This window comes from Otolemur garnettii, unplaced genomic scaffold, assembly GCF_000181295.1.
Source record: "Otolemur garnettii isolate 467f Iridium unplaced genomic scaffold, OtoGar3 scaffold00006, whole genome shotgun sequence".
NCBI lineage: Eukaryota > Metazoa > Chordata > Mammalia > Primates > Galagidae > Otolemur > Otolemur garnettii.
The window spans coordinates 34,195,870-34,220,364 of record NW_003852401.1 but is presented as its reverse complement, the minus strand read 5'-3'; the positions used below and the strand labels follow the sequence as shown (position 1 = coordinate 34,220,364).

General features: G+C 40.7%; 1 protein-coding gene across 2 annotated transcripts in view; it reads right to left on the bottom strand.

Annotated features, from left to right (window-relative positions):
• The window catches only part of PCSK5 (proprotein convertase subtilisin/kexin type 5), a 430,298-nt gene that overhangs the window by 332,447 nt on the left and 73,356 nt on the right, over positions 1 to 24,495 (bottom strand). For both annotated transcript variants that reach the window (XM_012813041.1, XM_012813044.1), the window contains exon 3: positions 7,341 to 7,454. In XM_012813041.1, the coding sequence (XP_012668495.1) occupies positions 7,341 to 7,454 (114 nt within the window). The remainder of the gene's footprint in view (positions 1 to 7,340; positions 7,455 to 24,495) is intronic.

Sequence of the window (24,495 nt, the reverse complement as noted above, 5' to 3'; positions counted from 1 at the left end):
AAAAAAAAAAAAAAAAAAAAAAAAACACGTATATACTTTTTTGGTGCCCCCAGTATATCAGGAATAGCAGAAGGCACTGAGGATTCCATGATGATTTTCATGGTTTCTGTCTCCATGGAATTTAATGGGAAGGGTAGTCATGACATGATCACACATGGAATTGGAAAATTAAAATTATGTTAAGTATAAAAAAAGGAATGTGCATGATGACATACCAATGCAACGAGGGACCTAGCTACTCAAGGAAGGCTGAGAAAAAGCTCGTGGCAATCTCAAGAGAACATCAGAATGAACCAGCAAAGGGGCATGGAGCAGCACCCAGGCAGAGGGACAGCATGTGTAAAAAGGTCTGTAGAGGGAATCAACTTGGCGTGTCATAGGAAGAAAAATGCAGTTTCCAGCTAAAAGCAGAAAATGAGGCAGAAAGTACTGAGAGGACCAAAGGGCCAGCCACGTGCAGCCATAAAGCTATGGATTTTGGTCTTCGTTCTTAAAATACAATATTGTTTGCATAAATTGTCTCCCAGAAGTGTGCGGATGGCACCTGTGGCTCAGTGGGTAGGGCACTGGCCCCATATGGCAAAGGTGGCAGGCTTGAACCCAGCCCCAGACAAACTGCAACAAAAAATAACTGGGTGTTGTGGCCGGTACCTGCGGTCCCAGCTACTGGGGCGGGGGGGGTGGGGTGAGGCAAGAGTATCGCCTAAGCCCGAGAGTTGGAGGTTGCTGTGAGCTGTGATGCCATAGCACTCTACCAAGGGTGACAGGGTAAGACTGTGTCTCAAAAAAAAAGAAAAAAAAAAAAGGAAAGTGACTAAATGGGGAGGTGTTTGGTTGGTTGATTTGGAGGTTCAATAATCACTCTGGTTAACAGATGGAGAACACTGGAAGAGTTCAAAAGGAGAAACTGGGAGGAAGTACATAGCTATTGCAATAGTCTACTTGAGAGATAATGGGGGCTCAAACTATAGCGGTAGTGGTGGGGAAAGAGAGATGACAACTGGTGAATTGGCTTTAAATGTAGAGTCATGGACATGTAGATATGTCATGTAGATTTCCACCCACACAGTAAGAAGAGAACCAATGAGACGAGCAGATCTGGGGCGGGGGAGATCAACACAGCAAGCCTATGAGACTGGTATCCTTTGGAAGTGCAGCTTGCAAGGTTGGCCTTGACTGGCATCTGGGAACTTGGATTTTGAGAGAATTCCTACCATCCCCTGTTAGGAATAGCCCACTGTCTCTAAACTGTTTATGCAAACTATAGGAAGTATGTTGAACACCTGCTTTCCTTCTGTAAGGGTGGGATTTTGGTAAGTAGTAGACACAGTTATGCCACCACCTCCCAATAACAGTCCTGAGGGCTGAGTCTCTGAGGCGCTTCCCTGGTAGACAACATTTCTCATAAGGTGGCCATTCATTGCTGGAGGAAAAAATGCTTTGTAGGTGAGTCCACTGAGAGAAGTCTCGGAAGCTTGAGCTTGGTTTCTTGTAGACTTTGCCCCCTTTGCTTTCTGTTTTAGCTGATGTTGCTTTGAATCCTTTTGCTGAAATAAATCACAGCCATTGGTATGAGTATATGCTGAGTCATGTGAGTCCTAGTGATTCACCCAACTTGTGGGTGGTCTTAGGGACCTTCAACACAGGGCACATCCTCGGTATAGGGCAGTCAGGAGCTCCCGAGGGGCTCCTGACTGGAGATCAGACACTGAAGGTGAGTGATCTCCGTAGACTCAATTATCTGCACAGCTTTCCATGTGGAACTAAAAGTTAAAGCAGGAATCATCTTGAGAAAGTATCTAATCCACATTCCTCGTTTTCTCAGATAACTAATGTTGAGAGAGACAAAATCCCTTTCTGGAGGTCATAGAGCTAGTTAGTGGCAAATACAAGCACACTACAACCGTGTCTCAACTCCCAGCAGTTCCAATCAGTGCATCACTTACGGGCCTAGCTGGAACGTGTCCTTTTGCAGAGGGCCTCCTGCTTGTATCAGAATGTGCCACATGCTTGCAGATTTCTACCATGTTGCATTTGCAATTAAAACAGCTAAATGGGGTGTCTTAAAAGGACGATTTCCAAGCTGCCAGGACAATAATGCCACAAACCCTACCAGATTTTATGAGTCAAATGACAGTATAAATCATTAGGAAAATGTGTGCCCACCACGGAGACAGCAATGCCTCAAACTCTTGGAGTACTGAACATCATCCAGTTGGCAGAGAGAGAAACCATGTGGCTTAAAGTCATTTTTCACAATTACTATCCTGGCGAGTTCAGAGTTTTTGGCAGATACGCCCCACATGCATAATCGAACTCAGCTAATTTTCACTCTGCTGATTGACAAATATATATTTTTTTCCTTTCAGAAAAACCACCCAAAGAGCTTTCATGAATTCCGAGGTAGTACATCAAAAACTGAGCCCATTTGTTCCAGTCTGCCTTTAAATAATGCATATTAAACAGGCCACCCAATAGTCATCACAAAAAGTTCTACTGTGTTAACTAAGGTGATGAGTCAGGAGTACCAGGTGTATGAACTACCAGGGTCTGAGAGTCAAATACCAAAATTTCCAAGTCCTTTTTTTCTTTTAAATTGAGCTTTCTTTCTTCCCATGTTGCAAAACATAGACATATAAATATATATGCCCAAACTTTTGAAAGTTATTTACTATGGTTTTCTCCGAAATCACTATTAGTTCTTAAGTTACCCTTGAAATACTGCACAATCAATTTCCCTACGCAATGAAATATTTATATAACCAAAGGAATGAGAAAGGATTTTTATTAAGCTCACATTTTCATCCAAGTTTCATTTCCAAGTTGTCTTCTGGAGGCACTGTTCATCAATAGCCCAACTCCTAAATTCCATGTATGAATGTTTTTTCCTGATTATTTCAGAAAATCTACTATAAACTGAATCCCCCCCCCCCCACAAAGAGAAGTAGCCCAGCAAAAAGGGAGAACTCCCACAATGCACTTCAGATTCAGTTCCAAGGATGACTCTGTGCAGGATGAGGGGCGACCACTACAATAGGGATCACAAGGGATTTCAATTCTTTAGTTTGGAGTAGGTGGACAGGCGTTTGTGGTGTTCATTAAACTTTCTGCATGTCTTAAATATTGAATAATAATTTTAAAACATTTAACTCCTGGACCTTGCTCAGCTGGCAGTCCCACATCCTTAAGGAAAAATCTTGTTTCCCTTTGCTATCTGTAGAGTCATACTGAACTTTCTTTAGTAGCATAAAAATGGTCTATGGTAGCAGCTAGGTCCTTTAAAATCAATTCTACAATATTACCCTGACTTCCCAAAGTCTTGGCCAAATCATCACAACCTTTCCCATCAGCTACCCTTTGTCTCAGGAGGAGCTTGAAAGAATATGTAAGCCAAGGGTATTTTCAATTAGTGCAGATAAAATGAAAATATCTTCTCTTACTAAAGCTGCCAGCTTTCCAAAGAGAAAAATGTATCAGTAAGGAAAAGGCATAAGACCAAGAAAAAGTTAAATTGGCTTACTATGCTTTAAAAGCCCTTCTTTCTCCACCCAATAATCAGGAGCCAGAGCAGGTTGTGCTCGCATAAACTTGGGTTTACATATGGTCCAGTAGGGCAGTGGGTTCTAAAAGGGGTTCTGGGACCCCAGCATCCAGCGCCAGTGGGGAACTTGCTAGACATGAAAACCTCAAGACTCTGGGGGACAGGGAGAGCAGATAGCAGTCAGTTTTAAGAAGGTGATTTTGCTGTCTGCTCCTTCAAGAACCACAGATGTAGAAAGAAGTTCGAAGAAGTGATGGTTTATGAACACCAGGATCTGCCCCCAGTAAATGGCGTGACCCTGGGCAAGTTAGTTAACTTTCTCAGGTTTTAATTTCCTTCTCATCTATAAAATGAAGATGATAATACTTTTGCCTCTAACTCACTGGAACACTGGCAGTAAAACGAGATGTAATGAAAGCATAGCAAAGTGCTTGACACGCTCCCCACTATGGAGATGATTTCAGATTTGCTACTATTCCAAACTGCTCATCCATTTTTTCAGTTAAAATTTATTGAGCATTGACTTTATAATGCACATTAGAATCACCCAGGGAGTTCTGATGAAACCCCACTACCTGATCCCCTCTCCATACCAGAACATAGACTCTCTGATAGTGGGGCTCACACTTGGACAGGGTAACACTCTCCAGGAGCTTCTAATGGAAGAAGCAAATCCACAAGCAGAAATTACAGCCCAAGCCCGAGCAGCAGTGGCTGGAGGTATACATATGATCCCAGGGAAACTTGTAGGGAGGCGTCGCTTGCTCAGCAAGCTTTCTTTGGTGCTTACATATTCCCTTCTGCTTTGCTGACCTTCTTAGGAAGTACCAACATGTTTTTCTAAACTCTCAGTGCTTGGGAATGTGTCTGCAAAGAAGAGGTGCAGGTGAAGTTTGTCCGGGCAACAAAAAGTGACTTGCACTTCTAAGACTGGGCCCTCCAACTCCTGGAAACGTGACGCAGTTAATCAGGACAGAGCGTAATTGTAAGGCCATCATCTCTATAACAAACTCTTATTAATGCACATTTCCCTGAATATATTTGCCCAAGCCTCAAGGCTGGACATAATGGTTTCACACACCCATTTCCAGGGGAGGCGTGACATGGGAAAAGCCTTTAAATTAATTAAAAGAGACACTCAGGCACACTTCATGCCATTCTTTAATCTCCATTCTCCTGTGATAAATATTGAATGACAGAAGCTGGCCAGGCTAACGAGCTGGAGGTGGGACCCCATAGAGGTCAGAAACCTGGCTGTAAGGCGCAGGATTCAGGAAAGAGAAGGAAATCACACCTTGCCTTGGCTGGGTCACTAATATGCCACTAAACAGTGCTCCAAAGAATGCCCACTGGACATGAGCTCTCATCCTTCTTTGACTAATAACAACAACAGATAAAAAGGAACTAGCATGTTTGCAATTAAGAATTCAGAGGATAGTGACAACAATTATGATATACTGAGGGTTTTCTAGTGTCAGGCACTGTGCTAAAGGCTTCTCATGAAAAATTTCAGTTGACCGTGGTCACCAGCCTCCATGATGGCCCAGCGATCCTCCCCTCCTAACAAGCATGCCCTTGCCTAGCCCCCATTCACTCTGAATCACAATGACTCATATGAATAGGAGAAAATGACAGCAGGAACTGTCTGAGGTTGCTGAGGCAGTAGTAAGTGACTCTGAGGTTAGATCACATGGCCAACAGGACCACTCAGATCACCTGCTCGTGTGAAGCCAGCACCATGTCAGCAGACACACAGGCAGCCCCATGGTGAGGGACCAATGTGCTGGCCATGTGACTGGGCCACTTAATCTGAAGTCCCAGACATCACAGATAGAGAAAATCCATCACCGCTGAGCCCTGTCTTAATTACTGACCTACAGAACCCAGGAGATAATTGTTGTTTCAGAAACCAAGTTCCGTGTTGTTTTGTTATGCAGCATGTGTGACTCATATACATAAGAGCTAGAGGCTTTTATGCTACAGTTGGGGAGAGTTTAACTGATTCCATCTCAGACTAAGGGAAATAAATAGTGGAGATCGGACTCCAAGTTGCAGATTTGAGGGTCCCACCTTCCACTCTGTCCTAATAGTCCCATAGATAAACATAAGGTATGTGACCTGTTTTCTACCCCAATGGCACTTCCATAGTCTAGTGGGACATGCACAGATAATTTGGCTCTTTCCTATGAGGAGAAATGAATGTGCAGGAGGGTCTATCTCATCCTGGCCTTACAAACCAGGAATATAGAGGCAGTTTGCTTCATCTGATCTCCTAATCCCATCACATTCTAATCAATGTTTTTTGTCAGTGCAAACAGAGCCCCTTAGCTTCTACCAATACCTCCTCCAATGCCTCCCACTTGTGCTTCATTCTTTCTTGGTTTTGGGGCTAACAAGCTGCTTTACTGTTCCCTCAGGTGACTCATACGTAAAAGATCTTTAATAGTCCCACCTCTCCTTGAACTTAGCTTTATGGCTGTTCCCTTTTTCTCTTAAACACAAGAAAGCTTTCTATGTAAAATTCTGTTTGGGCTCCAAAATATTTATCTCCATAATCTTTCACTTCTGGGCTAGACCAAGCAAAGGGAAGTTGAGAGAAATACCAGCCACATTCACTCATCTCCAAAGAAGCACAGATTCCTAGCACTGTAAAGTGCTGGGTCAAGTTCTCAGGGAGAACATAGAGAAAGAGAGGTTGAAGATACAGCGCTGGTCCTCAAGTGACCCTCCCCAGTCTAACAGAGGAGAAGGAACAAACCATACTGATTACTAGAATACAGAGATGCTACAGGCAGCAAGGGTTCAGGGCTGGGGGAGGGAAGAAGATGGCAAAGGAGGTTGCAGGGGAGGCCCCTTCGAGCAGCAAGGGATGGGAGAGTCCTGACCCAGGAGGTGGGGAAAGGCAGGGAGAGCTCTCCAGGCAGAAGGAATCTGAGGCAAGCCTGGGAATGCCACGGATTCCTGTCTGTCATTCCGTCTGGAGACATTATGTAGAGAAGCAGGACAGTGGGATTATGAAAAATAAAATAGTATAGTGGAAAATACATTGGCAATGTTTAGCAATAAAAATTTTCAAAAAAGAGAAAAGTAAAGGGCATTTCATACACTGTAAAGCAAATTGGTGACATGTGGATTCTAGGACTAACATTCCTAATTCACTTCTCAGTGATCCTGAACCAGAAAACCCTAAGGCTAGCAATGTAAATTTTCAACAGAGGCAACGTCAAGTGAACTGGTGGATTACTCTTCCAACATGTGAAGTAAGTTGTCTTCACCAAAAAACCTTTTGACTGAACACTGAACTACCAAGTCAAACACTTTCCAACCATTTTTTCCCCCGGTCTACTTTGAAAACTATTACCTGAAATGAGAGGGCATATGTTAAATAACATAAGCCAGGAGCCTGTTACTTACCAGCTGAGTCAATGCAATGATTTTCAAGAACCAGTGTCCATTAATCAGACTGGTTTCAAAGTGGAGCAAACATGATTATCGACAGGTTTAAGGGTGTCTGCAACTTTGTACATTTTCCTATGCTCTGGCCCAAACTTGACAAGCTACTGCATGAAGTAAGCTCTCAAACAGAATTTCTGTGAATCAAGGAGAAAGACAAGAACTCCCTTCTCTCTGTCCTTATTAGAACCAGAGATCTAAGATCAAAAAGATTCAGAGAGCATCATAGACCCTTAACCAATTTCAAATGGTGGGTCCTGAAATAGGAAAAAATCCTTGGTCATTATTTCTACATCCTCCCATTCCCCATACAATGCAAAACTGGGTGACACAGCCCTGGGCTTACCATATACCACATGCTTGGCCACTTGGGGTCATTGAAGTAGGTAGACTGAGCACGACCGAGGTCATAATCCCTCTTTGTCCGTTTTTTCACCACTTGCTGTTGTATCCACTCCACCTGCCAAGAAGGAAGGCATTTGGTGAGTGCTCAAGTTCCATCAGGGTTAACGTACCATAAACAGGGTATTTCCCATCTTCAGTCACAGGCTTCACTGTGGCAACTAAAATCTCTGGGTCCAGGAGCTCAAAGATTCCCTAGAACCCCAGGGTTTTGATTTTAATTTTTCATGCAAGCAGGTGTTTTGGTTTTGTTATAGACTCATCATTGATAATTTATATCTTTCAACGATAAGCTAAACTTTTGGCTTTCTCAGAAACCATATTTTACTCACAATGTTTATTTTTAAGATAATTTTTCATCCTTTCCTTATACTAAGGGTTTAGAAACTTTTTCTAGAAAGGCCCAGACGATAAATATTTTAGGTTTTACCGTTCACACAGTCTCTAATGAAATTCTTCATTCTGTCATGGCAAACACCATAGACAATATATAAATGAATGGGTGTGACTGTGCTCTAATAAAACTTTCAACAGGCTGGATTTGACCCATGGGCCACAGTTTATTACTCCTGACTTCCAGACTGCATCAGTTTGTATAAATGTCCTGGCATCAAATGCTCCAGGGTCACAAATTTTAAAAAATCTCTATAACAGTGTGATGGAAAATCACGATTTGGAGACTCAGAAAAGCCAAAGCCTTGGTCCTCTTCCTGATACAAAACTGGAGAAGCCACTTGATTACCTGAGCTACTGGCTCCCCCTCAGCTCTAAAATTCAAACATGTTACAATTCAAGTCTTAACATTTAGTTATAAGTTTTTTCTTAAACAAAATTACTGAGAATCTTGAGTTTAATACAGGATCCCTGACCTACTAGGAAGGATATGTATGGCAACGTTTTCTTGTGAAAGGGTACCATTATGGCAGCACAAAAATAAGCATGTGCTAGTTTTCATGGAGATCTCAAATACAGCATCACCCTGGTGGCATTCTTCCATTGGTTCCTAAATGCGCCTTCCTTTGATCCTCCTGCTGACAACTCACTTAGTCACAATGCTCTTCAATGTTTTGTTCTGCCATTTATTCCTATTGCCCACAAAGGAATTAAAAAAATGAGTTGGGGAGGAGGAAGACTTCATAGTTCACTGCTGTCATTCCACATCCACCCATTCAGTAAAGACTTGAAAACTTCTCTTGCCTACTCAATTAAAAGATTACTAGAGAAGGGCTCCTAAGCTCTGCTCCTCAGTCAAAGGGAAGGAGCAAGTGTGGGCATGTGTGTACATTTTTTATTTCCAGAAAACTTTTTAACCTCTTTCTTTCAAACACTCAGGAATGCGTTTCATTCATTTAATTTTCTCGTTCAATAAGCATTAAGTGCCAGGCATGGTGCTGAGACTATGAAGACGAATGAAGAACTGTCTTTACCTTTAAAAGACTTAACATTTTGCCAGCGAAATTTAGCAAGTATTCCACAATTCTCCACTTCTTCAAACCACAATCATCTCCATGAATGAGATGAGACACAGGCTCTATCACATTTAATTGACAATTTCTTAGACTATTCATGATGATTTTGACTACAAACATGTATGTACAATCCTTATCTTAAATTACTATCCATAAGTCTTACTCTCAAAAGGCTGAACTAGTAATATTTGCATGCTTGGTAAAGGAAGGCTGCAGAGCTTTTTAGATATAACTCTTTTTAAAACTAATCCTGTATCAGCAGTGGCCTTTCCTAACCAAGCCTTCATAAATTCCAAACCACTAACCTATATGTGGCCACAAATCAGAGAGTGTCAAATCTCCTCCACTGCGGACTCAATCAAGAGACTTCTAGAGATCAGGACAGTCTCTACTGGGGTGGGAGGAGATACCTGTTTCTATGATGATACTGTAAGTATGTACTTCCTATGCACACATTCAAAGAGATATATGGTGTAAGTGCATGAGAAAACCAAGTGACAGTCACTTTCCTAGATGAACTACAGGTACTAAAATAGAACAAAATGCCTTACCAAACAGTACCTCTTCTGTAATTTTACCAAACAAAAATGCTTAATTACAGGGCTTGGTGGTGAGAAGGTGGCACCACAGCAACTTGGCCTCCAGATTTGACTACAAGACACTCTGATCACAGGGCTGCAATACTCAAGTAAAGGTCAGGGGGGGGTTTCTTTTAGTGTCAAATACCATGTATTTTGCTTGGTGCTCTATAAGTATATAGCCATATATTCTTTAGAAAGCAGGAAAAGCACCTCTTGGATCGGAAGGTTTCTATGACTGGAAAGGCCATATTTATATTTTTAAACTCTTATCCATATGTCTATCCTTGAGCTCTTTAAAGAAACAGTCAGAGGTAATGTATTATACAGATTTTATTTCTTGCCAAGAAGCCCAATGCAAAGAAAAGACACTGAAAAAATTCATTTTCATAAAGCTATGGTCAGCCCAGGAGAAAAGAATAACTATGTACCTTGCCTGACTGGTTTACCTTCTGAAAGTTCTATTTCCTATACGTTAAGGAACTATAGTTAGCCTGTAAAAACTACAAGACCTTTGACCCATCAGACCCATCAGTTCTCCAACACACACATGCTCCATGTTTTAAGGACACTGCCTCTTTCCTCCCCATGACTGTGGGTCAAATGGACAATAAGCATTTGCTTCTTAAAAATCTTCATCTAAAGATGTGCTTTTTTATCAGATCCAAAACGCATCAGTTGACAGGGAAGCCTGCTCTCAGAATCTCACTTGAACTTATATTTCATTAATTTATAATTTACCAGTTTTGGATACTATACATGGGGAATGCAACTGGAGGAAAAAAGAAAATCTCATATGAATATATACTATATAAGTTACTGCATAAATAAAAATGGGAAACAAATTACACTGTTACTTTCAAAATGTACCTTGCAGTGAGAGGGAATCAGCCCTTTAGATATTAATAAAAATTAATGTCAAGGATTAAAACATGTACCGGTAGCACATACTGGTAGCACATATATCAATGGAACAGAATAGAAAGTCAAGAAATTGACCTGAAACATATAAGAATACAGCCAATGTATGATAATGGTGTTATCCTAAATTCACAAGGAAAACCAATTTACTTCATAAATGGTGCTGGAACAATCACCAGATGGAAAAGGAAATAAAAAGAAAAGAATAGCTAAGGCCATTCTCAAATCAGACAACAAAATCAATTTGAAATGAATTGAATATTCCAACGTAAAAGTAAATAAGTAAAACCAAAAAAGTATCTCAGGAAATAAGGAAGATTTTTCAAAATAATCTTAGCATAGAAGGTGATTTTAAAAGGTTGATACATTTAACTATATAAAAATGAATGTAACTTTGAGACAGCAAAAAGAAAATCCAAAGCAAGGCGAAAGACAAACTGGGGAACGTTCATAACTCCAACCAGGAACAAAAGAGGCTCTCCATAATATATAAAGGGCTTCTGTAATCAATAAGATCATCAAGAATCACCAAAACCTTTGGAAAGGTAAGTCTAGCTTCTTACACATGTAAAAATAGACCTAGCCCCTAGGCTCATGCATATTAAGACAAAAGTAAATTAAAACTACAAAGAGAACCCACTTTTCACCCTTCAGATATACGCAATCTAAAGATTGATCACAGATTGTGAGAGCATAAGAAAACAGTCACTCTCAAATAATGGAGAGGAGAATCTAAATGTGTCCAACTCGGTGGAGGATAATTGGACAACACCTTTTAAAAACAACAAAAGAAATAATTCTACTTTTAGTTGTTTATCCTACATATTTATTTATACATGTGAATATACAAGTTTATTTGCTAAAGTCCTACAAGAACTAAAAATTTTGTAAATAACCCAACTATATATCAATTGGGATTAAGTAAATAAAAATGACACATGAGCACATAGAGATGCGGGAGAATGTAACCGTAAAAGAGAGTGAACTGGACTTGTCCTCTTCATGATATAGTTTAAAATGAAAACTTAAAAGGAAGGTACCGTTTACAGAGCAGACTGTAATACTTTCACCTCTCTGAAGTGATTACACACACACAAACCTGAGAAGACTGGTTGCTTTCTGAGGGGAAAACAGGGTAACTGGGATCTAGGGACAGGAGGAAACCTTTGCAGCCTTTTCATGCTTAGTTACTTCTGACCCACAGGAATATGTTACCGACACAAAGAAAGCTTTTTTATGCTATGTTCTAACATGACTTAAATATTGAGAAAAGGTGGGCAAGGTAACAAAAAGAAGCAGCTGGAATAGGGGAGCCTGGTTATTATCTTAGCTTTGTTACCAGTCACCTCCGCCATCTCGCAAAAATCTTTGTGGTCCTCTTTTTATCTGAACGTTGACTACATCCATACGCTAGTATTTTCTAGCTTGGGGATTCTTCTCTACATAGTCTGATTCTCTGGTCCACCTGGGAATAAAACATTTGTCAAAAGCAGTAGAGAGATGGAGTCGATGTGTGGGTGATCAATGCTCTTCAGCGACCCCGTGAAGATGCAAGATTAACATTGGAAAAGGAAGGCAGTTATTATATTACTCATCCCCTGACTTAAGGGAGGCAGTTCCCAGGAAATAAAAAGATCTGGCATTGAATATTATATATTTTTTATATCTTATTTTGTATCATATTTTCTATCTTCTTTGGACAAAATTGAGGAAAAGAACATGAGAAGATTTCCCCTCTCGGTTTCATTCTCTGACTTTGAAAGCAAAATGGAGTGGCTTTGATTTAAAAAAAAAAAAAAAAGGAGTTAAGTGCATAATGAACATATACTTTTTTGCTGTGGAAGAAAAGGATTGATACATTTTAGTATGGACATGCCGTTCTAAGCCCTACAATCCCAAAGTAACTTAACCCAGAAATTTTCTAAGATGCTATTCAAAAAATCAGAGATAACCCTTTAAAAAAAAAATCAGAGAATCTAGTAAAAGTATTTCTTTGTAAAAAAAAAAATCAGAGAATCTAGTAAGAAATCAGAGATAACCCCTAAAAAAAACCCCAGAGAATCTAGTAAAAAGTATTTGTTAGAGAAGGGTATTCTATTCTTTAAAATTTGCTCCATCTAGTAACTTGGAACTAATGAGTAATTAAATATTGACATGGCTATTTTGTCACTCTCTTTAAGAAAAAATGATGACCATGATTGTTTAAATTCTGTTCATTTCAGATAACTAATTGTGAGAAAAAGCACTACTTTTTACTTCATGGGGACTTTTTACTTATTTGCTTGAAATAGGCACTTTGAATCTTGTTTAATGACTACAAACACCAGAGGCTTAGAGAATACATCTGGTCAGGAATATGGGAATCCTATAATTCTTGAAGGGTCATTTAAAGGAAGATGTGAAATAAACACTGCCTGATAATTGGAATAGTGTTATAGAAGGCAATATAGACCAGGCTGAAAAATTTGACCCTGCTATAAAAGTTTATATTTCATTGGCTTTCTTTAGGAAAGCCAAAATTCTAGGAACATGCTATCACTTTAATCTTGCTATATTTCATTTAATAGAAAAACTCAGCACTATCATTCTAACTATATTACTCATTTCCAGAGAATTAACATCCTATTTCTCCCCTTGAACTGTTCCACTATGATGTATGCAGTTCCAAAAACTCTATTTCTTAATTTGTTGCCTGGTTTTTCTCTCCCTTCTTCTGATAAGATTATGTGTGAAAGTGAAAAATAAATGGCTACATTCAAGGAAAACAGTAAAATTTCTTCCCAGCATTGTAGGCCCTTTTGTTGATCTTTGTTCACTCTAAGAATGTTTAGAGAGTGGCTTCTCTGTGGCAGGCAGTGACTGCCAGCTACAGAATGGCAGTGACCAAAACCTCCAACTTTCTGCCCTCAGCCAGTTTCCATTCTAGCGGGAGTCAGGCTAGAAAACACAGAAATAAATAAAAGATCATATAATAAATGTCCATGGTGTTAAATGATGCAAAAAGTGAATAGCATAAGGAGGTAAAGAAAGATAATGGAGGAAGAGGCTATTTTACTGTAGGTGAAATATGATATTTTGACAGAATCCTGAATAATACAGAACTAGAAGCATAAATATTTGAAATAGATATAATAGGCAGTGTGACCAGAGAATGCTGAAACCCTGTAGTAACTGTAAGCCCACACATTCCGCCTACAGTTCATCTCTGGGCCACAGATGCCTGACAATCCCTCAGGCCTACCCCGTATTGTGTTTTGCCCCCCATGGAAAGACAAGAGACTCACACAGGTCATGGGAGCAACTCCTAATTGACATTGCTGGTCAACCACCTCTGGATTCTGTATGTAAGAATATGATCTACCAGGGGGACAACTCCTCCAACTTCTCAGTTGAGGGGAACAAACTTGGCTAAAAGAGGGATCAAGCGAAACCCTCTAGAGCCTCTTGCCGAAACCTAGGGGTGGCACCCTAGTGATGTAAGCCAGTGTGAACTGGTTGATTCAGAGGGCTTTGAGACATAGTCTGTCCTTTTAATTATTCAGGAAAAATCACAGATACAATCGATGCTATCATCTAAATAGCAGAGAAATTATAAAATGATCTCTTTCTTTTGGGACAGAAAGGGTCACAAGTATGAAACAGTCAAAGAAAGGCATAAAATGCACTTAGTTTAGCAGCAGAGGTAGCATCAGGAGATGTGGTTACTTAATCCTATGATCTTAGACCTTACCACCTCTGCAACTCTGTGAAAAAAAGAAGGATATCATACCCATAGTTAGATGAATCTTGCAAAATGATTTAACATTAAATTAGGTTTTGTACAAGCAAAGTGGTTATTGCTGGAGCTATGGCTAAAAATACGCAGTGTGTGCTCTTTACACATGCCACAGCAGCAGAATGCCCTCTGTCCCCAGAGGGTGGGGAATGCCCTCTGTCCCCAGACAGGCAGTGCAGAAGAACCAAATGTGAGACATGGCTCAACTTCTTGGTGAGTGCTAACCCATCACTAGCCGGGCCACTTTGGGCAAATCACACAAACTCTTGGTATTCTCTATTCTTCTTTGGAAAATGTCATTCCTTGTCAAGAGGATTAAATTATGACATCCTATACAAATGGAGGATCCTGTTAGGATTAGTGCTTTGTATTTTAACTGTACACTTCCTCCACCGGCTTTGGGGGGGGGGAACTAGGAAAAAAATGCCAAGTAATAATTAAAAACAAAACTTAGGAGACACTTCTTTAATCAACAGTAAACATTTTTAAACCTTTGAGTTTTAGCATTTTATTATTTAATAATATTTAATGAACTACATTAATATTACAATATAATAACAAATAGTTAATAAAATATTTGACATTTTAAAACATTTAGAACTTTGCCCATCCTGGCTACTAGTAATAACCCCCTAAAGCATAGATATTTTCACAACTCGTGAGGAAAAGACGTTGTTCTGCTTCAGTGCCTCCTTCCAGGAAAGATAATCTCAAAAGACTGCAGGTTCATTTTCCCATTGTTGTTGTCACTCCCAAAACTTTCTTAAAATTCCTTGAAGGCAAGACATTTATTTGCTCCTCTATTTGTAGTCATTCCAAGAGTGATTTCCAGTGGGTAAAAATAATTTAATTTAAATTTTAATTCCCTTAATAATGGGAAGGGAAGGGAAATTATTTTCAGTGGGTAAAAATAATTTAATTTAAATTTTAATTCCCTTAATAATGGGAAGGGAAGGGGAAGGAAGGGAAGGGGAAAGAAGGGAAGGGAAGGGAAAACCAAAAAAAAAACCATGTGGCTGTGCACACACACACATCCAGCACTTGGAATAGAATTAGGATATTTTTTAGAAGACTGGTGAGGTAAACTCATTAAATGTCTGTTGAATGGCGAGATTACATCCACAGACTGTTCTGTTTTCTAACTTGTATTTCAGCCCCGTATATCTTAAATCTTAGGACAATTAATTTAAGCAATGAGAGGAAATTTGAAAACAATTCTGATTGCCCAAGTATTAAAAGGAAATGAAATTCTGAAGTACCTACAACTAATTCTACTGTCTCAGTGCCACCTGGGGTTAAATTCCCACGTTTGATTAAATGCAATCTTAACACAGGGAGTGAATTGGGACAATACCTAATTCCCTCCAGCTTCCCTCTAGGATCAAGATTATCACTACATTAGAAATGCAGTGATTTGGCTTCATCTGACATTTATTTGTCTTTTGAATAATCACCCGCTAAGCAATTTGAAAGCCAAGGTGACATAATTAATAAAACCCATCCAACATTTAAAGTAAATACATTATAGTTCACGATGCTCTTAGTATAGTTGAAGTTTTAGCTATCTGCAAGAATGACGAGTGTACCTTAAAACAAAAATGGTAATCACTTAATGGATTTTTGTTCTATGACCAGTCCCACAAGTCTGTGCATAAATCATTCAAGATATTCCCAGATCTGTATTTGCAAAAATTGGATGCCCTCGAGTTGTGTATCAAGTGAATACAAAGAGGAGCATTATTTTGTACAGAGTAGAGAAATTGCTCAATTCAGCTGAGATTGGTATTAAAAAAAGCAAATGGAAAGGGCAGTCTTTCTCCTTATTTCCACAAGCAAAGGACAGGGGGTGTGATCTGCTAAGTATCAAAGTATGTCAGCATCTTGCTTTTCAGTAAAACATACCACTTAATTCCACGGCTCATGAGCAATGTTCATGAAAGTCACATTCCCATGGAGAGAAGCCCTCTTCCCCTGTGACTAATTCAGCTCCACTGCACATATTACCATCTTCTCCCATTTAAGTATAAATGGCAATTTATACTTTTTGTTTCTCAATTTCCATGGACCCTACTGCTATGATTTTGATCACAGTGGGAAAACTGAGGTAGTGTGGGGGGCATAGTTTGAGCATGTAAATTCAGAATATGGGAATTTTTAATTTCATCTATTTGTCCTCCCCCTTAATGAGAGGCATTCTCAAAACTCCAATAGATTCAGTTTTGTTTTGTTTTGTTTTAGAGACAGAGTCTCACTTTGTCACCCTCGGTAAAGTGCTGTGACATCACAGCTCACAGCAACTTCCAGCTCTTGGACTTAGGTGATTCTCTTGCCTCAGCCTTCTGAGTAGCAGGCACCACAGGCGCCCGCCACAATGCCCAGCTATTTTTTGTTGCAGTCTGGCTTGGGCTGGGTTCAAACTCACCACCCTCAGTATGTGGGGCCAGTGCCCTCTATTCACTGAGACACAGACGCTGCCCTAGATTCAGTTTTTAATCTTTCCAGCATCTTTAATTCTCTTCATTGTCAGGGTTTAAAATCTTGGAAATCAAGGAACTATTAATTGTTCCATTGGCAACCTCTAGCTTTATGAACCTAATTGGGTTGGGCAAAAATCAGTCTTTTCTTCCTGCTGGTAAGTACATGGATTCTGTATAAGTGTTCCCTGTTCCCTTGAGGTTAATCTACATTTTAAAACTCCAAAATGAGTTCAAAGCCCATAAATAAGTAGTATAAAGTCATTGGTGAGGGGCAGTCTGGATGAAGATCCCCCCATGAGAGATACCCCAGCAGCAGAGAGAAACCAGAAAGGTGGGCCTTGGGCAAAGGTCTCTGACTTAGGTTTTCATTATATTTCTCTTTTTCCTGAACTCTACCCTTACACTTGGCAAGGGAGGGCAGGGTGTTTTGCAACCCAAAACACTGGAATTGTGGCAGCTCTTAAACACCATCATCACTCTCTGAAACATTTAGCAAACAGCTACTTTGGTCAGGGTGGGGGGAAAGCATGCCTTTAAGCCTCGGGGAAAAATACTGTCCAAAATCCCTGAGCTACCAGGAAAGGGGTTGGCATTTTCTCCCCTAAATCCAGTTGCCTGAGGCAAACCAAATGTTTTCTCAATTTGAGTGCTATTCCCTCACCTCAGAAACCACTGTGGGAGTTTCCAGCAAGGTGGTATCTGACAGAACTTGCAGGTCACAGGATACAAAAATCTGGAAGCAGGCCCGATGAATGAATGAGGCTCCAGCTGGAGCTCTCGGCAGCCCCAAGCCAGCCCTACGGGAAAGGCAAGCAGCGCCCCAGCTCCCAGCTTCCTGGCAATCTCCGTGTGTGTTGCAGACAGGAATGCCAAGTCACTTCCCTGGGCCTCCCTGTCCCTGAACACGTAATCCATACCCACCACAGTCAATTATAGGAGCCCTGGGGCTGAGGATCTAAGCAGCAGAGAGAAAACACATTTTCATCACTGTCATCAAACCTGACACTTTCTCAGTTTGAAGACCCAGAAGCAACATATCTCCCCCATCAAGCTTCCTTCTTCCATGCTGTGTGTTTCAGATAGCTCACCCTAGAGTCTGCGGTGTCAGCGTTCATAGACATGAGATGTGTCTTCTGCCTGGGGGAAGGGGCTGGCCCCAGGTCCCTCTCTCCTTCCCTTTCCCCCTTCCTCAAAGAGTTCTGCTCGGGCACATTTGGGCCTTCAGCTCAGGAGTGAACACAGGCCTCACACACAACCCTGGGCAGGCCTTGGCAACCTGAGAAGGAGCTGTCAAAATTCTAGCTCAGTGGTACACACCAGCAGTACCAGGAAGACTGAGGCAGTTGCATCATTTGAGCATGAGTTTGAGGCCAGCCTGGGCAACATAGTGAGAGCTCAGTCTCTTAAAAAAAAAAAAAGAAAGAAAGAAAGAAAGAAAGATTCCAGCACCTGCCAACAATTACTCTTTAAAGACTTCCTTCAGTATAATATTAGCAACTCAGAATCAAAATAAGGGGGAAGCACAGGATGACTAGACTCTGGCTAGCTAGATTCCGTCTAGATCCAAGGGATCCAGAAGGTCAAGGCGAGTCTGAGTTTCTCTAGCCCCCTCGGCAGCCATGCTTCCTTCCCCAGAGTAGGCACCCCTAAGGATTTACAGAATGAGTGACTGCGTTCACGGCTCTTCCAGTAAAAGAAAAATGAGGCCTGCTGTTCTTCAGATCCCAACACACAAGAGAAAGCAGAAAAGCAAGCATTCTCAGTCATTAGGAAGAGGGACAAAATAACCCGATGTCATTTGCAATCAGGAGTCTCTCTATTTAAGCTCATGTCAGATCAATGACGTTTCTATCCCAGAGCCTCAGTATCAATGATGTAAGTGGTGGTGGCTTTTAGGTATAGCTGAAGAAATAAAACTATTGGATTTTTTCTCATGTTTGTGCAAAGTAAAATCTTTCTACCTATTGTTTCCTTAACACCACCAAACTGTACTACAAAGGAATTATTACTATCATTTTTTTTTCTTTACCAGCAGAGAGACTGAGGCAGAGTGGGATTAAGTGACTTGATATGGTCACATAATATTAAGGGTCTGAGACAAGAACCCCGATAATGTAAATCTATGTTTCTTTCCACAGAGCACAAGAGTTCCCTTCTAAAAGACCCTCTCTGCTAATGGAGAGGGGGTTCGGGGACCACATCTTTTTTTTCTCCATTGGGTCCTCCTCAAACATTTCTATGCCTGGGGATTAGTAAAATTATTATAGGGCAAAGGTGTGGAAGAGAGGATAAGAAAACAGGACAGAGAATGGTATAACATTGGCGCTCTTACCATCCACACAAGGAATTTGGGGGAGTCCTCAGTTACTCAACTGAAAGCATTTTTTAATGGGTTAAGAGACTTGTGTAGTCTGCAAATAACAAGAGAACCACCTGATGAGTAGGGAATAAAAACCTAAAATAGGCAAAAGAATTCTTAGGCACAGGCTTGGCAGTGAAGACAGAAATCCTTTTTCCCTCGAGGGCACCTTCTGACTTGTAATTTAAGAGCGCATAAAGTTAAAAGTCTGAAAATTTCTCAAATTTAAAAAAAGAAAAGAAAGAAAAAAAACTCCTGTAATTAAAATCCTTAGGTACCCAGCTGCTCTGAATCAGACTGCATTAGCAATTTGAGGCCAAGGAAGACATATGATAATGACTGATGAAGAGTTTGCTTTCTGGGGCAGCACCTGTGGCTCAAAAGGGTAGGGCGCCAGCCCCATATGGTGGAGGTGGTGGGTTCAAACCCAGCCCTGGCAAAAAAAAAAAAAAAAACTGTTTGCTTCCTGAGGTCTAAGGAACCTGCGTTAGAGAATTCCTGCTCACCCAGTGGAAAGCAGAGTGACCTCAGGCAAGTTAACTTCTGTACGCAAAATGGGCAAGATAACTGAATCTAAAGAGTAAACGAGCTGATTCACATTAAATACTTTGCACAGACCTGGCACAGGAATAGCCACCAGGCAACCATGGTGATGTATTGGTGTGCCAAGCTATGCCCACCAAGGAGTGCACTTCTTTTATTAGCCCAAGAGTTGCAAGCTTGATTTCAGTCTCAATTGACTGGTCTGACACTGAAGTTAGAAGTTCTATAAAGAACTAGAAATCAGGAGACATGTACTATGTGGCCCTGTTACTTTTCTGATTTCGGTTTCTCTAGGTACAAGTTGAAGTGGTTAAGCCAGGTCAGTGATTTGATGCCAGAGGTCCAGAGAGGTTCCTCCAAGACCCAGGCGCGGGTGAAGATGAGCAGTAAGGCCACTGAACGTTCTGGGCCCCTCCTTTCTACTTTCCAAAGTAGGCCATCTCTTGAATGTGTTCTGCTTAAAACTAGAAAAGACAGTCACAAAGCTTCTGAGATCCCTGTAGTTAGTGCAACTCTATTGAGTCTCTGAAATGTTTTAGACCTAGTGTCTTTCTAGCACCAGGATAATCAGCATTAACTCCTGTTTTTAATAAATTTTCAAGCTATTTTTTTAGCTTGAGTAATTAGTAGTAGCCTTAGGGTGACAATTGGAAGCAAGCCAAGCTGTGTTGATGCCAGAATCCTCGGGGGGGGGGGGGCAGGTCACCACGTGTCCCTGTTGAAGTGGACTTCCAGCCCTTCTTGTAGAGCAATTCCAGTGAACACAAATATCTTTATCGAAGTCGTCTTTAGGAAAGCAAGTAGGTAATGTACATAATGATGTCTATGATGATGCAATTAAGTTTCCAATAAACAAGGTCATAAAACATTCTACAAACCTTATCAAATGGTCCCTACCATTGATCATGGAGAAATAATAAGTTTCCATGTGATGGATCAAATCTGACCATTTTTAGCACTTCCTCAGCCATAACTTAGGTCCCCATTTTCTCATATGTTGCTCACTGAAATAGGTAACAATCTCCTGGCTGGAATTCTATAAAGTTTGCCCTCACATATTCTACTTTGCAAGGTCTTGCCAAAGGACCTCAGTAGGTACATTCTTTTATCCTAATACCTAGCCCTCCGTGGGTTCTTTCAGAGCACCCTAAGCTCATCTCTACCACAAACACAAAAGCATTTTAACTGTTTGTCAGACTTTTTCAGGAAGCATATATCCCTGGAAAAAAGAAGCTATATTTTTCATATTTGTACCCCTGATATTTGGCAGATTACTTGGCTGATAAGAGATATGCGATAGCATTTGCTAAATGAATTAACTTATCTGTTAATGCATGAACAACGTAACAGGACTCTGATAGACTCTGACTGGCATTTAAAACCTTACATAAACTGACCTACTTCCTCAGACTGACCTCTTAACAATTGTCTGATGTAGTCGTTCCTTGGTAAACTTTCAAATCAATTTGATTCAATGCTTATTTCTCGATCATCTATTAGGTGTCAGGCACTGGTGTTGTATCAGCAAATCCAGCAGCAGCCTCTGCTTTCCTGGATCACAGAAGACAATATAGCTAATTGTCAGTGATTACTTAAAAAACTGGTCCCTGCCCTAGAGATGCCCAAAGCCCAGGAAGGGAGTCATTATAATAACAGAGGGCATGTCTTAGCATGAGAGGACTCTCTTTGGTCAACTCTTGCTCTAAAATGTTCTATCAGGCAACCTTTTGAAAGCTTCTGCATGCTCCTCCCACTACACTGCATGTGTGAAATGGGTCACAACACAGAAAGTAGGAATCCTAATCCTGTTTGTGGGAGCTACACATTCAAAGCACATCACAGCTCCTTCAGGCTTTGGATAGAACATGTTACCTTGTATTTGCAGTAAGACTCAAGAGAAAAATGGATTACGTCCTTCCCCTTGGAGAGTCTTTTTATATTCTGAGGCTATCTGTGACCCAGACCAAGAAGAACAAAAGCCATGTAGTGGCAGAACTAGTTTTTCTTTATGATAAAGATGTAATTTACAGTGGTGAATTGTTTCGACAATTCATGTTACGGTAGAAATGGGATGGGCAAACTTAGATGGTTCAAGATTTGATTCTAGGAAGCAACACATACTATGTGACCCTCCCTTCCCAAGTGATTGAACTTATCCAATTACTTGTTTCTTCATTTGTTGTGAACCAAAGCACAAGGCACATCAAGGGGGCAGAAAAGAGCTCCTTTTCCAATCCCATCACCACTCTTGCTGCAAAATGGTCACATATACTGGGGGTGCCAAAAAAAGGTACACACATTTTAAGAGATGTTATCTATGTATTCCTTTTTGAAGTTGAATTATGGTGGCAATGCGTAGTGCGACATTTGCTGGAAAGACGGCATTAATCAAATGAATATCAGCACCACCCTGCAACAGGTAAGACAGTCAAAGGAAATGACAGAATCACAGGGGTTGCCAGAGGAGCACAAGACCATTTTGAAGTGGTATTTGAATTTCAAGAACGCTGTGGAAGTACAACAACAATGGAGACATGAGTGTAGGGGTCCCAAAGGATGTAGCGTACTGTAGAAAACTGGCTTTGGCATTTTGGGAAGATATCAAAACAGCAGAGACAGTAATACTAGTGGACACTTGGTCAAGGCTGCCCAAGCAGTAGTTCACCGTAATCACAAGTGTCCGGATGCCGATGATAATCACTTTGAGCCCCTCTTGTAATTGCAGAAGTCAAAAGTGACTTGTATTTCTCTTTTGTTATCAGTATCCCTTGAGAATTATAATTCTAACAAAGTTTTTTCCCTTTCTTAAAATGTGTATACATATTTTTGGCACCTCTGTATTTAATGACAGGGAAAGGGGACACAGGGAGTTAAAATATGAATAGGTTTAACCGCAATTATTTGAATTTTATTGAAATCTGTAAAACTACTAAAAAGATGTTTACCTCTATGGCAAGACAAGAACACATTCCCAGAAAGGTGGGATGGGAAGCTACTCTCTTTCTGGGCAATGCGCCCAATAAATAAGCTATTTTTAAGTAGATCTTTACCAAAAAAAATTATTATCGAGAAGAAACACGGCAGGTGAAAAGCATGACGTCAGTTTCTACTTTTGAGCTACTATACATTTTTGAGAATATGATTAAATTACCTGAGTTTTTGTTTCACATTTATCACTGTAAGAAATCTCTGATAGGCATCTCAGCCAGTTCCTGCCCATAGACAATGTGTGGAGATTGACTTCTGTGAGGACTTCTAGAAAAATTGTTTCTTTATCTGACATGTCTCCAGGGTGAAGAAAAAGGTACCCTTCCCAGGCCTGGGAAGTGTGATACGTATGCAAAGTGTTAGCCTGGGGATGACTCGTAGATGCACTGGCTGATATATGGGCTGAGGACCAGGAGAGCTCAACACAGCATCCCAGGGCAACACACCATGGGCAGGGACTAGATCCTTGTTTCCTTACTTATTCACCTTACAATACCTTCCTCCACTCTCTGCTATCTGTCTCTAATATTGCTCACATGCTGCTTAGTTTGATCTCTGTTCCTAGTTTCAAACCACATCACTGCTAGTAATCTGTACCCTTCAGGTGGAAGTTCAAGATATTGTTCTTCCCAAGAATTCCTTCTTATTTAGTTATCTGTGACTGAAAACACAAATAGTTGGATTTCTGCATTCATTACTCTTTGCCTTATTAACCTAAAAATGAGGGAAATAGACTTATCAAAAAGTCACCAGTAAAGATGTCTGATGTTCAATTTTATGTTGCAACTTGACTAAGCCACAGGGTGCCCAGAGTAAATATTATCTTTGGGTATAACTACCAGGGTGTTTCTGAATGAGATTAGCATTTAAATCAGTGTACTCAGTAAAACAGATTGCCCTCTTCAATGTGGGTGGGCATCATTCAATCCATTGATACCCTGAATGAAACAAAAAATGGGGAATTCATCCCCTTCCTGCACTCTTGCAAGGGTCAGCACCTTGGTCTTTTGCCCTTGGGCTGGGATTTACACCAGTGGCTTTCCTGGATTTCCAACTTGCGGGGGGTGGATAATGAGACTTCTCAACTTCCATAGTCAAGTGAGCCAATCCCTCATGATCAATCTCTCTCCATATATATATATACACACACATATGTATACAGGATACCAACAGGAGACATAAACAGTACATCTCCTATCAGTGCTTTTTCCGCAGCACTCTGACTAATACATCAGGTAATAAAGGCCTATAGTATACTTTACCTGACCATCTCTTATGTTCCACCAGAATCTTTGCCTTTTGAGCAGGATCTTAGAGATTCTCTAGTTCTGTGGTTCCCCAATGCCCAGGCCACAAACTCATACCAGTCCATGGTCAGAACTGGGCCGCAAAGCAGGAGGTGAGCAGTGGTCAGGCTAGTGGAGTTTCATCTGTATGTATAGCCGCTCCCCTTCACTCACATCACCATCTGAGCTCTGCCTCCTGGCAGATCAAGGGTGGCATTACATTCTCACAGAAGCACAAACCCTGCTGCAAACTGCACACACGAGGGACCCCGGTTGCATGCTCCTGATGAGAATCTAATGCCTGCCCTACCACTACATGGTCTGTGGAAAGACTGTCTTCTATGAAAACAGTCCCTGGGGCCAAAATGTTTGGGGACTGAAGCTCTGGTCAAACCCTTCATTTTATAAGTCAGGAACTTGAATCCAAGTGGGATTACTATTTATTGTGATAGGAAAGGTCTATTCCCTCTCAGATCTGCCTCTGGGCCGTTATTCCACCACCTGTTCAGTCTAAGACTTGATGCTTGGCTTCTACAGATAAGTGAGTCAATATAGATTAATGACCATCATGTGGACAAGAGGAGAGAAGGTGCTATTTAAAATAATCTTTTTTATTTTATGTTATCTTTTTTTTATTGTTTGGGATTCATTGAGGATACAAAGAATTAGATCACACTGATTGCATTTGTTAAGTAAGGTCCCT